Source organism: Nilaparvata lugens, chromosome 2 (genome assembly GCF_014356525.2).
Source record: "Nilaparvata lugens isolate BPH chromosome 2, ASM1435652v1, whole genome shotgun sequence".
NCBI classification, from domain to species: Eukaryota; Metazoa; Arthropoda; class Insecta; order Hemiptera; family Delphacidae; genus Nilaparvata; species Nilaparvata lugens.
In genome coordinates, this window is record NC_052505.1 from 40,405,523 (window position 1) to 40,418,310 (window position 12,788).

Genomic DNA, 12,788 nt, shown 5'->3' on the forward strand with positions numbered 1-12,788 from the left:
ATAAAAATAAAATTTATCTGCCAATATAACATTACATATAGATTACAATAATTATTTTAAATTTACACATAAGTTTTCTTCAATAGCAAAATTGAATATTACATTTTGACACAGCCGGCAAGTAAAACCTGAGCACCTGCTGCGATTTCAGGACTAAAAAAAAAACCTTTACATTTGTGGAAAAAAGTTATAATACTAACTTCGGTTTTACCAAAGAGAACATAAATATTCTGTCCTATTATATTATATATTCAGTGGTTTTACATAAACTGTGTAATTTTACATAATAAATACTGCAAAATTACAAATTATAATTATAGAAAAAATTCAACCTCAAATAAAGTAGCAAAGAAAAATTGAACATAAAAAATCGGAGATACATAAACCAAACCTCCAAAAATGTTGCTTGGATCCTTTTTCTGTGATGACGCATTAATGTATGTCGACTGTGTATCATGCATGTTCTACCGTTAGTGGCCAGCCTAAAACGATCACTCTTTGGAATTGTTGTGAACAAGATCATTTATGTATTATATTAATCTGTCTTATACAGTATAAAATAAGTTATATACAATTTATAATCAATATAGAAACATTAATCATTAATTTATTATTATACGTTATCTAACGTATCCATAATCAAAGGTACTACATAGTACCTTTTTAAACTTGTTTACATGAATACTACTAGTTTCAGCTTTTAAGCCATTTTCAAGTGTCCTTTTAATGGACACTTGAACGCTCATATTGGCTTAAAAGCAAATAATTCTAATGAAGTATTTCAATAGGGCTACTTGAATTGTTTAATCAATATAGAAATAACTAAATAGTCCCCATTTTTGAAACTTTTTCACATAAACACTACTAATTTCATCTTTCAAGCCACTTTTCAAGTGTCGTTTTAATGGACACTCCAAAGCTGAAAATAGTAGTGCCTATGTAAAAAAGTTTAAGAAAGGGTAATATGTAGTCAATTTCCTGGTTCTTTATAAATTATTTCATTCCAATGAAATATTCGCATAAATCTGGCTTATTTGGCATTTAGTATTTAATTTTATCAACGATTTCATCTAGAAAACGTATCAGAAATATTCCATTTCAAATATTTTACAAAATTATGTATTAATATTATATTCCAAGGACATAATAGCATAAATCTGACATATTTGGCATTTGTTATTGAGAAAGTGTTGTGTGTTTGGCAGTGCTGCGTGCCGGAAGGGTCGGGCCTGAGGGAGTTTGTGAGTCGCGCGCCCAAAGTGCGGCTGCACTGCACGATGCTGCGTCACGAGGAGGACATTGCTGCCAACTGCTACACGCTCTACCTCGAGTACCTCGGCGGTCTAGTGCCTTTACTCAAGGGAAAACGAACCAGCAAACTAAAACCTGAATTCGTCATTTTCGACCCACAAATAAGCGGTAATTATTAAAGTATCCACAATTTTTAGGACTAATACAATAATACTGATTAGACTAAAAGACTAAGCGTCGGTTCCACAAAAACCGGTTAAATTTTAATCGTAATTAAACTAACGAGAACCTTTCAGAAAATGCTTTTTTGAAGAGGAGCCTACTCTGAGTAACATACTCTGGGCCTAATACTAGAATTTCTCCATCTTCTATAAATATTAGATACTCATTTCTTTTCTTCAATTTCACAATCATAACCGTAATGCCGCATCTACATGTTAACCCAATGTCGGCCAATGCCGACCAGCGCCACTATTTGGATAAGTGGTTTGCCTTCATTGGGCCAACATGTGGATGCGGCATAATGTGACATTCTATTGATGACCAGCAGGTAACCCGTGCTCCGCGTTGGTCTCATTAAAAACTTGACAAACTGAAAACTTAACCTTCTTGAATCTTGAAGATTTTAAAGTAGGCCTATAACCATCCTCGGTAAGTTAAGAATATACCTAGTTCTATATGCAAAATTTCAAGTTAATCAGTCTAGAAGTTCAGATGTGATGATGCGTCATTCTTGAATTTCCTATTCCGTACTTATATAAGCCGATTCTTTCCTTTATTATTCCATTTGTGGAAAAATTACTTGTATAATTCAATATTCGGTTTCCTTTGGTTGAGATATTAGTAAAATTGAACATACAACTTATAACGAATTTAATTTCAGATGTTAGTTGTGAAAAATCACCTATATTCTCATCAGATCCCCAAAAAAAATATTTTCTTTCGGGAAGTGATCTAGTACCGAGCACATCCTGATGGACAACTATTCGCATTCGTATAGAATTTAAATACTAGTAGTTCTGTGAACAGTAGACCTCGCGCTCAGTAAGTTACATTTACCTGTTGTTATGTTTTCTCAAAAATTAATAAATAATTTATCAATTTAAAATGTCTAGAAAAAATCGTAAATAAACATAGAGCTTTCTGTCCTATCATACCGTGACGTGTCGTCCTGGAATGTGAGTGTGAGCGCTGTTATCAGGTCTGGCTGCAACTGTCTACAAAGTTGAAGGAAAAATACATTTTCAAGATGTTCGATGTTTTTGAACGGGTAGTATTATAGTCAACTGTTTACTAACGTTGATGGAAAGATTCATTTTCAAGATGATCGATGTTTTTGAATGGGTAGTATTATAGTCCACTAGACAGCTGATTTATGATGAATAATTCTATAGTCTGATTTTTACTCTAATATTGGCGTATGAAGGAGGCTCCTTTTTCCTTTTATATTATCCTTGAAATGCAAAATTTCCAAAAACCTTGTATATACGTCGACGCGCAATTAAAAAAGGAACATACCTGTCAAATTTCATGAAAATCTATTACCGCGTTTCGCCGTAAATGCGTAACATATAAACATTCAATCATTAAGAGAAATGTCAAACCGTCGACTTAAATCTTAGACCTCACTTCGCTTGGTCAATTAACAGTTCGTTGTATCTCCACATACATTTTTCACTACTTTTGTTTTTACGTGAATCATGTTTTAATTTCAAAGATAATAATTCTAACTGCACATTCAACATGTACTCATTATCATCATCACTACGTGAACAACTCATTTTCAAATAATGTAATGTATCAAATAAATATTTTTTGCTTTCTATGCAATATAGTCTGCATTTGACTATTGTTTTTTATTCCAAACCGTCGTAAGCTGTGAAATGATCAAGTACCAAAATTGATTGATTTCTTTTGTGTTAAATACAAAAATCAATGAAACAGAAACCAAACATTTGTTGTATTAATGTTGTTAGATGCGGCGTGTGTATCGGAGCATATAATAGCGCAGAATGCGAGCAGTGGCTACGGCACGGGCAGCGACAGGGATGACTCGGATGCAGAGGACGGCTGTGCGAGTCCCAGGCTCACCCGGCGGCATAAAAACACCAAAAACCACTCTCAACAGTATATCGACACTTTACCTGAGGTAATTCTTATCATCTATATAAATAAAAATCGAGCATCAAATTTTGACATTCAATAACTTTTTTATTTGTGCACCGAATTTGATGATTTTTTTAGTTGTGTTCGTTATGTTCAGGACCAGGTTTATGGCCTATCAAATTTTTAATCCGACTTCAGGACTATTTCCCACGGTCCTTCAAAGTTTACATGTAATCCTTATGGGAGAGGATTTGTGAGCTGGCCACTCACAGAAATAAAAATCAGCTGTTATAATCATTGCGTCATACAACAGCCGTCGGTAGATAGTAGACAAGAGTGCGTGCTGCTCCATAACCACCCATGTATTTTATTCTAAACACACCGACTAAAAACAAAATGACTGTTCTGTGTGTAACAATCCAGCAGTGCGGCCTCAGGTTAAAGACTTACATGCGCTAAAGACATTGCTTTGTTTCGAATAATGGTGCTGTCTTAGGTGTTTAGAATTAATTGATTTTTAGTAAATTATTTTGCAGTTGGAAAATTATCTATACAAAGAAAATGCCGCATCGCGCCTCCTCAGGTGTTCATCCAGCTGAAGTTTGTCATGAGATGCATTAAACTTTTTGGCGGTACGAAGTTCGCCGGGCCAGCTAGTTTTTTCTAAATTCATAGATTTGGGAGAGCATTAAAGTATTTATTTCTAGTCTTAAGATACTCTCATCAGTCACATATGGCTATTTCGGTTTTTATTTGGTGCTCATTCGTGTTACGGGATATCTTTTAGATTCTGGGTAAGATAAATATTATAGTCAGTTGAATTTTCAACGTTGATTGTCATAAAATACATTTTTTCAATTGTAAACATGGGGGAAGCTGTTCTGACTATTTGATTGGATGTTAAATCTACTCAATACGAAAGTGTGAGTAGTAGAAAAATGCAGAATGAAAAACACTTGCAAAATCACATTGATATTGATATTGATCAGTTACAAAAACTTTAGTTCAGTACCCTGCTTTGTTTTAATAAATACTTCTCTTATTACATGGTAAAGAAAGAAAAAAACTTGGAGCTTTTCTATCTAGTTCAAAATAAAGAATCAATATAATTGTTTGATAATCTCGATTAGAACTTGTATAGCAGAGTGACTTAAAAGTGAATAATCTCATTTACTCTTCAAGTGCGATCAGAACGAGTGGGACGCGGTGTACCTATATTTCGTTTCCGATCAATGCCAGTAATCAGCTTGAAATTAAAAAAAAATGGAGTCTATAGATATAAAAAGTTTAATAGCGAGCGCGACCTACACTAATGCCGCATTTACATGTTCCAAAACTAGCTACCGCTGGCCTTCATTGGGCACTGGTTGAATTGCAGGCTGGGCCAGCTTACTGGGCCAACATTTAGATGCGGAATATAAGTTAAACATCAACCTGACCGTGTTGTTCGCACTTTCAGGGTACCTCATACCCCTTGTGAAGTTAAGTACCTTCATGTAACACAAACACATTGTAAAGCATGGGAGTGAACAGTATGGTTAAGACTAGATTTTCGTTCAGCACGATGACATTCACATTTCAGGACCTGAAACTAGCGGAAGTGACGTCGAACATTTGGGGCACTAAGTTTCGGATACAGGGCGTGTCGCAGGGCCTGGCCACCAACCTGGGTCAGGTGACGTACAAGACGTCACTGCTGCACCTGCAGCCACGGCAGATGACGCTGCTGATGGCCGGTGATGGCCCCGCTGACTCCAACAACTCCAACAACAGTCACGGCCACTTCGATGACGACGATGATGGTCAGTCCATTTTATCATTCATTCCACATTCTTTGCCTGACAATAAGGTCAGGCATTATACAAGTATACTAGAAATAAATTAAAGTCAATTTTTGACGTGACAACGTCTTATGAATTGGTTTGCCGGGTGACACTTCAAGAAACTGCGTTACGTTCCCACGTTATGCGCTCACAATGAGAGCGAGTGAGAGCGTTCGTTTCGGTTCACGGTCGTCTGGGAAGAGCACGAATAGGAGCAGTGGCGAGCAACGCAGCAGCTCAGCCAGCAATCCGAAGGCATTCACCTGGAGAGAGAGTGAAGCGGAGCAGTCAACCTGCGCAGGCGCCGCAAGCAATCTCCTGCGACTGCGCCTGCTTAGGTGAATAAGTGAATAGGTTATGTTGTAGTAATCACAATAATGCATAATCACATAATCATGCATAAGTGAATAGGTTATGTTGTAGTAATCACAATGTTGTGGTTCAGTGCGAGATTCTTTGTGTAAATTAATGTTTTAAATATAATTCTTTGTATAAATAAATGTTTTAAATTGCTACTATTATTTCATCCTTCTTCCTACTATACGAATGAATATTCACATTAAAATTATTTTACCACTCAAGTCGTTGTCACATAAAACTTTCGCCCGTATACCGACTTTACAGGCAACCATGCAATTTTTTATTGGTTAAAGTCAGGCTTTTATTGGTGATGAGTTTCTTGCGGGAAGGTTCCACCTTCCCTGAATGTATAACTTTAGTCGTCAGTTTTCAAGTGATAATTGGAATTGAAAGTGAAAAGTGTGAACATTCATTCTTTTTCGAAAATTTTATTCATCAAAATTTAATAGAAAGAAAATTTTGTGCTATGTCTGTTGTCTTCTCCCAATCATATTGTTACACTGGGCACTGGGCATATATTACATGGCACACTGGTTAAACTGCAGGCTGGGCTAGGAGAGGCCAACATGTAGATGCGGAATAAAAGTTAAACATCAACCTGGCCGTTTTGAAAATGTAATAGAAAGACAGTTTTGTGATTTGCCTGTTGTCTTCTCCCAATCATATTGTTGTTTAAATTGTTATTGTGATTGTCAATAAATGAAATAAATAAATTTGAGCTGTCAATCATTCACTTTAGCCGGGACCGACAGTTTAACGTGCTCATCTGATAATACGAGATAAAAATGTTTGTTCGTATTTGGGTTTAAACCCGGGAAGTCTAGGCTGCTACGCACGTACTATACCCACTAGACGACGGATCACTCTTCCAAGAGAAGTAGCTTACAAACTTGTCCAAACATAAAACTGCAATGGACAAAATACAGAGCACAACATATTGGCTAGATTGAAAGCATGGTTGGAAAAGAAAAACATTTATATTGAAGACTCAATAAAATACTCATTCACAGAATAATAAGCTCCAAGTATTTCATTTTCTCACAATGCTCTTAAACTTCATTGGCAGCTTTCATCTCAACATTCATATAAAGTATTGTTTCTATCTCAAAACAAGACTATTCACTGGTATCTAAATGTTGCCTTTGCTCACATTAATATATTCAATAGAAATATTTAAATTATTGTAACACTTCATGAAAATCTTGTATCTTGAACAGATTCTTTTTCTATAATTTCTCATTAAACATAAGTCTGGCCACTAATGGTAGGACATGCATGTACACATGTCGTCATACATATTTGTGTCATCATAGCGAAAGGCTACAAACAAAATCCATTGATGTTTTGGGTATTTGTATCTTCATTAGTTTTCTTTACTGCTAAAGGTTACAAACAAAATCCATTGGTGTTGGGTTTTTGTATCTTCGATGTTTTTCTTTGCTGCTCTATTTGAGTTTAAATCCGTTTTGTAGCATTACAATTTTTAATTTTCCAGTGGTTTGTTTATTGTCTTTGGTTGTTCATTTTATGCTACCTCTCGCTGATGACAAAACCTGCATGATGAACGTGTTTATCATGCATGTTCTACTGTTTAATTTATTTTAAACCAGCCTATGAAGTCACTCATATAACTCGAAGATACCGTATTTGTTAAAAGTGGCAAAAAGACTAATATATTATTTTAATAAGCAGTAATTCTCATATTTGTCTGTGTGACATTGTAACATTCTATCCTTATGTGAACACTCCCATAAGAACCAATGATGTTGATTGTTGTGTGTGATGCAGGACCCGGACTGGAGCCACGAGGCGCGGGCGGCATAGTTCCGCCGGTGGCGCCGCTTTCGCGATCCAGATGCCACTGTCGCAGCGGGGGCGGGGGTGTGGGTGGTGGCGGCAAGGGAGGCGGTGGAGTGGCAGCGAGGGGGGGCAGTGGAGGCGGAGGCGGCGCAGAGTGCTTCATGACGCGCAGCTCGTTCCGCGACTGCGAGTGCGGAGGCGGCGGTGGCCTTGGCGGGGGCGGTGATGGAGGTGGGTGCAATCAAAATGTGTTATCAATTCAAATATGAATTTATTATCAAAAATTCGTGTATTAAAATACTTTCAAATCTAATGACAGCCATCCTGACCGTTCTAATGGATCATTCATTCAGTAAAAAAATAGTAAAAAAAACTTTGAAATTCCATTTAATAGACTGCAAGAAAACCGAAAGACAGCCACGTAACCAAGGATGTAGACTTTACTATCTTCTGCCAAAAAGTTTATCCAAGAATATGAATTTTAAATTTTTTTGCCAAAAAATTGTAAGGAGATAGAAAAGACAACTTTACAAAAGAGCTTTGAATGACTATCTCCTAAACATTCCGCTGTACTCATCATTAAGTGAATTCGCAGCGAAGCCTGTTTAAGAATAAGAACTTATTTACAACTTGCCCCTCGTCTTAGTGATGTAGTTGATTGGAAATTAAATGAAAATTATGAAATTACAAGTGATACGTATAAATTCGGGTGTAAATTCTTAAAGGCGTTCAGGTTTAACCTTGCCGGCTGTGCCAACAGGAAATTGTAAATAACTTCTAAAAATTATAAAATTCAATTGAATTATTGTAAAAAAACTTATTTGATTGGTTTTAAAGCCCTTTAAACAAGTGTTCAAAGAAGATTTTTTTTCACAAATTAGATGAGTGACTTTTAAGAAACCCTTTTTATACTATTGAGGATTTTCTCGAGCACACCGATATTGCCTCTTAAAGAATGCTTAAATATAATTGATTGGAATGTGTTATTGTTTTGAATATACCGGAACTGTTTGCTGTGATACAAATATGATTTACAGCGGACTGTTTAGGAGATAGTCATTCAAAGCTCTTTTGAAAAGTTCTGTCCTTTGTATCTCCTTACAATTTCTCTTTTCAATCAATCAATAATCCTTTATTGTCATGAAACACAAAGTGTTGTAACAAACGTCAAAATATAATGAAATTAAAAACAGACAAAAAAAATGTGTACAACAAAAATGGCAAATAGTAATAAACAGCAGTAATAGATAAATAGTAGTTATTAAAACGGGGTCCAACACAAGTCACAACAAAGCTGTTACAGTTAAACAGATGAACACTTATGCTATTCAAAAAAATTCTCCAACGGAATAAAGACATCTTCCTATAAGTAAGCCTTTTATGTGTGATTTGAATAGTGAGATACCGTACTCAACTATGTTTTTGAGTATGCAAAATGTATTTATGTTGTTCATCTGATGACTTTGTCAATAATATGTATTTGTTCACGGCAATAAAAAAATTTGATTTGAGTTTGATTATCGTAATTTTTTTATAATGTAATGTTATTTATGGCAAAAGAAATAATTGAATTAAATGAGCTTATTGTCGGTTCCAGGCGGTGGTTTGGGCGGTGTTGGCGGGGGCGGGTGTGGAGGCGGAGGCGGCGACGACAGCCCGGCAGGGGGGTCGCGGCGGGGGGGCGGCGTGGTTCGCAGCTGCTCGGTCGGCTACCTGGACCTGGTGGAGTCGGCCCAGCAGACCAACACGCGGCTGGTGCTCGTCCGACAGACCAAGGCACCACGCCTCACGCACTGCGGCAAGAGTCGCAGCCTCGACTCGTCCGACATGCGGCTGGGTCTCACAGACCCCATCACCGCAAACGGCCCCCCCAAGTCCCCCCTCAACCATCTCAACCCCCCGCGCAGCTCGCCCGCCAGTCCCGCGCCCCACCAAGAAGAAGCGCAACCTGTCTTCGTCGCCTATACGGTCGGTCACTAATCATCTATTAATTGGCCAATTTATCAATTGTCATTAAATTTAATCAATGAATTTGAATTTGTCCAATGTATGGCCTCGTATAGTGAAATAAAAACACACATATGTTGTAAAATTCTACACAGTTTTATTTGGTACAAGACCATGGTTTCATGACCACACAGGTCACATTTTCTGACTAAAGTTAAAAGGTCAAGGTAAACATTGAATATGAATTGGTACATGTTAACCAACATAACTTGAGGAAAATAGCTTACTAAACATTTGGTATAAAGAAATAGTAATTGGAAACTTCAACTACGAGGTATGTACAGGTACACACCTGCCGATCCAATATTTTTAATTATATATGTATTCAATTCAAATTCAATTTTTTATTTACCTTTATACTGAATTATTATGAATAATTATTGAACAAAGTAGAATACAATATTACGTATTTTGATAGGGCTACGTGAATAGTTGATTACAAAACATTGCTAATTGTCTGTGCAAACCGTAGTTTGCAGCATTATGGAATACAGCGCTGTCAGATTTCATAGAATTTAGAGAGCCTATGAAATAATTGTGCGAGAGTAGGAGTGCAAAATAAAGCTTAGTCCTTTTTGATAGAATTATCATATAAACGGCAACCTTGTTGTCCTATTGTTCTATTAAGATAACACAGGCCATAAAGCTCCGTGATACAAACTAAGGTTTGCATGGACTATAGTGTCCTTATTATACATTTTATTTCTTTCCAAACACAACTACTTTCGACTAAACTTGCCTTCATCAAGGGTCAAAATAATAATTCATTTGCACACTTGATAATAGCTCGTTTAGCCGAACTATCTGTGTCTGAAATATACTATATAATAAGGGTAGTAAATCGAGTAAATATTTTTAAACAAAGTAAACTGTATTTCAGAATTTACAAATCGGATTGATAATCTTAGTATTACAATGTATATGATTAATAATAATAATTCCTCTGGGTATTGGACGACACATCCAGAGGAGTTTATTCTTTTCTTCCTTTTTATTTGCGGAGAGTGATTGAATAAGTGCATGGTTGAATGATCAGATGATCAATGTCCATGCCTAACGGCGGGATGCGAACCCTCGAACAGGCTCTACTAGCAGACTGTATGGTTGTAACACCCAGACCACTAGACTAACCTGGCCGGAAAAATTTAAATGTATATATAAATGAATCAGTTAATCTTGAACTATACTTTAACAAGCATGAATTTCATCTTCCACAGAATTAATTATTGTTTGTACTAGATTCTGTTAATTTTAGATATGTTGAAGAAAAATCTTAATAAAAATGTAGCCTACTTGCTCTTTGTTTTATATCTGTTCTTGAGCTGGATTGAGTTAGGTTCAGCCATCTGCTGGCTAGATGTGTGCATCAAATTTATTGTTAATTCATTTAGCTTGTTTCTGTGAACCCTCGCGTAAATTACAAGTTGACTAAACCTAGTTATAGCTTTCAGCTTGGCCATCTTCCTGAGGTCGGGGTATTTTACGAGAGATAGCCGTGATCATACACTGAATTTTGTATGTATATATTTCACACATGTTTCGCAAGAGAACATCAAGACACTTGAAAAAAGAAACAAGGGTGGATGATTTTTTGTATCACCCTAATCCTTGTCTATCAAGATTTTCTTTGGCCTGTGTGAGCTATTCCTTTTTATTTTTATGAGTTGAAAAATGAGAAGATATTAAATGTTACGGTTACAAAATTTATTAAAGAAGTAAATACTATTAATAAAATCAATCCAACCTAAATAAATTGTGTTGACTTTTTCATATTTCTCTCTTTTTCCAGAAAACGATTATTGAACTCGCCTTTGTTATCAAGAAGATTGAGAAGGCGTGCCGATAACGAATACCAAGACCTGGAAAGTTTCCAGAAAGCTCAATTAAGGAATAAAGTGAGTTTTCTAATGTATCACATATTTTTCGACTATTAACAAACTGTTTCTTCCTACTGTATGTGGAACGAAGAGATGATTCTCGAATTGAAATATTGATTCTGTTAGCATACCAATATGAATACGGCTATTCTAATACAGCCCATAGGTTTTACTGAGTTTAACATGGAATATAAAATATTTCATTGGTATGATATAAAAATAATATGCTTTGCATGAATTGTTACTTATTTTATTTCGAATATGCACCTACATTATGTCTATTTGAATTTATACCATGTCTGTACCATAATAACAGAACAATTGAAATGGGTTTGTATCATAATTCTTGTATTTCATTATTTTTTCTTTCAGTTGGAGTTGACTTCGAAGCGTCGAGAATTTGTGATGCACAACAAAGCTCCCATGTGGAATGAGACTAGTCAAGTGTACCAGCTCGATTTCGGAGGCCGTGTCACTCAAGAATCAGCCAAAAACTTTCAAGTGGAATTCCGTGGAAAGCAGGTAGGTGAAACTGGAAGAAGTGCTGATTTTATATTAAATCAATCTCTATTCCTGGTTGAACTTTCTATTATCTTTGAACAATTATCAATGACAGTTGCAACAACGTAAGGCCCTGAGTGGGTTCTTATTCATGTAAAGAGCCTATTTCTGTAAATAAAGGTATTTTGCACTGTATTTAAACACTAAAAGCATCTGACTGCTAGTCGTGTTTTCTAATAGCAAAAAGTGATTTAAAAATTAAGCTACAGTTTTCATGAACTGGCCTACTAAGTTCCGCACTAGATCACAAGCCAAAAATTAAGCTATAGTTTTCATGAACTGGCCTACTAAGTGCCGCACTAGATCACAAGCCATTCATGTTCATTTCTGTTCTTAATGTCTAGTAGGCTACTTCTTCATATTGGTACTCTGAATAGAGTAAAGTAACCTGGGCTTCCAGATTACATAATATCCGCGTTGCCAGATTTAACAAAATTGTTACCTTCTCATGCAAGTCTGAATATTATTCATATGACTGTATTGTCAGGGTGAAACAACCCGGCATCGACCGTGTTGCCAAATTGAATAAATTCAACCATGTAGACTCGCGCGAGAAAGTCGCAATTTGGCACTATCTGGCAACGCGGAAACTTTTATCTGGAAGGGCAAGTCTCAACTTGTTTTATCCACAATATAGTATTCTTAAGAATAGAATATTTATTTAGTTCAACAACAGTACAGATTCAACCATATACAGTTGAACAATGTCAAGTTGGTACAGTCATAAATTATAAGTTAATCAGACCAAATAATTTTCACCATTTATTCCTACTACAATATTGTTAAAAAGTTGAGAAGTGTTGATAAAAATCTGTTGTGAGATTCATTTTATAAAATCAGCACCTGATTAACTTTGGTTCACTATCCTGGTCTTTCATTAGACAAAGCAGATAGCTCTATCTTTTTAAAATCGGGTTTCAGGCGATGCATATAATAATATAAGATTAAGGGTAAGATATTTATCTCGGGCCACTCCCGTGTTTCGGATGAACACGTTGAGCCG

The 12,788-nt window shown here is 36.1% G+C and overlaps 1 protein-coding gene across 1 annotated transcript in view; it reads left to right on the plus strand.

Annotated features, from left to right (window-relative positions):
• Positions 1-12,788, plus strand: part of LOC111048957 (tubby-related protein 4) — a 41,930-nt gene that overhangs the window by 20,502 nt on the left and 8,640 nt on the right. Inside the window, 8 exon segments of the mRNA XM_039420074.1 lie at positions 1,206-1,419; positions 3,228-3,400; positions 4,940-5,159; positions 7,329-7,571; positions 8,938-9,266; positions 9,268-9,308; positions 11,137-11,242; positions 11,597-11,746. Of these exon segments, the coding sequence (XP_039276008.1) occupies positions 1,206-1,419; positions 3,228-3,400; positions 4,940-5,159; positions 7,329-7,571; positions 8,938-9,266; positions 9,268-9,308; positions 11,137-11,242; positions 11,597-11,746 (1,476 nt within the window).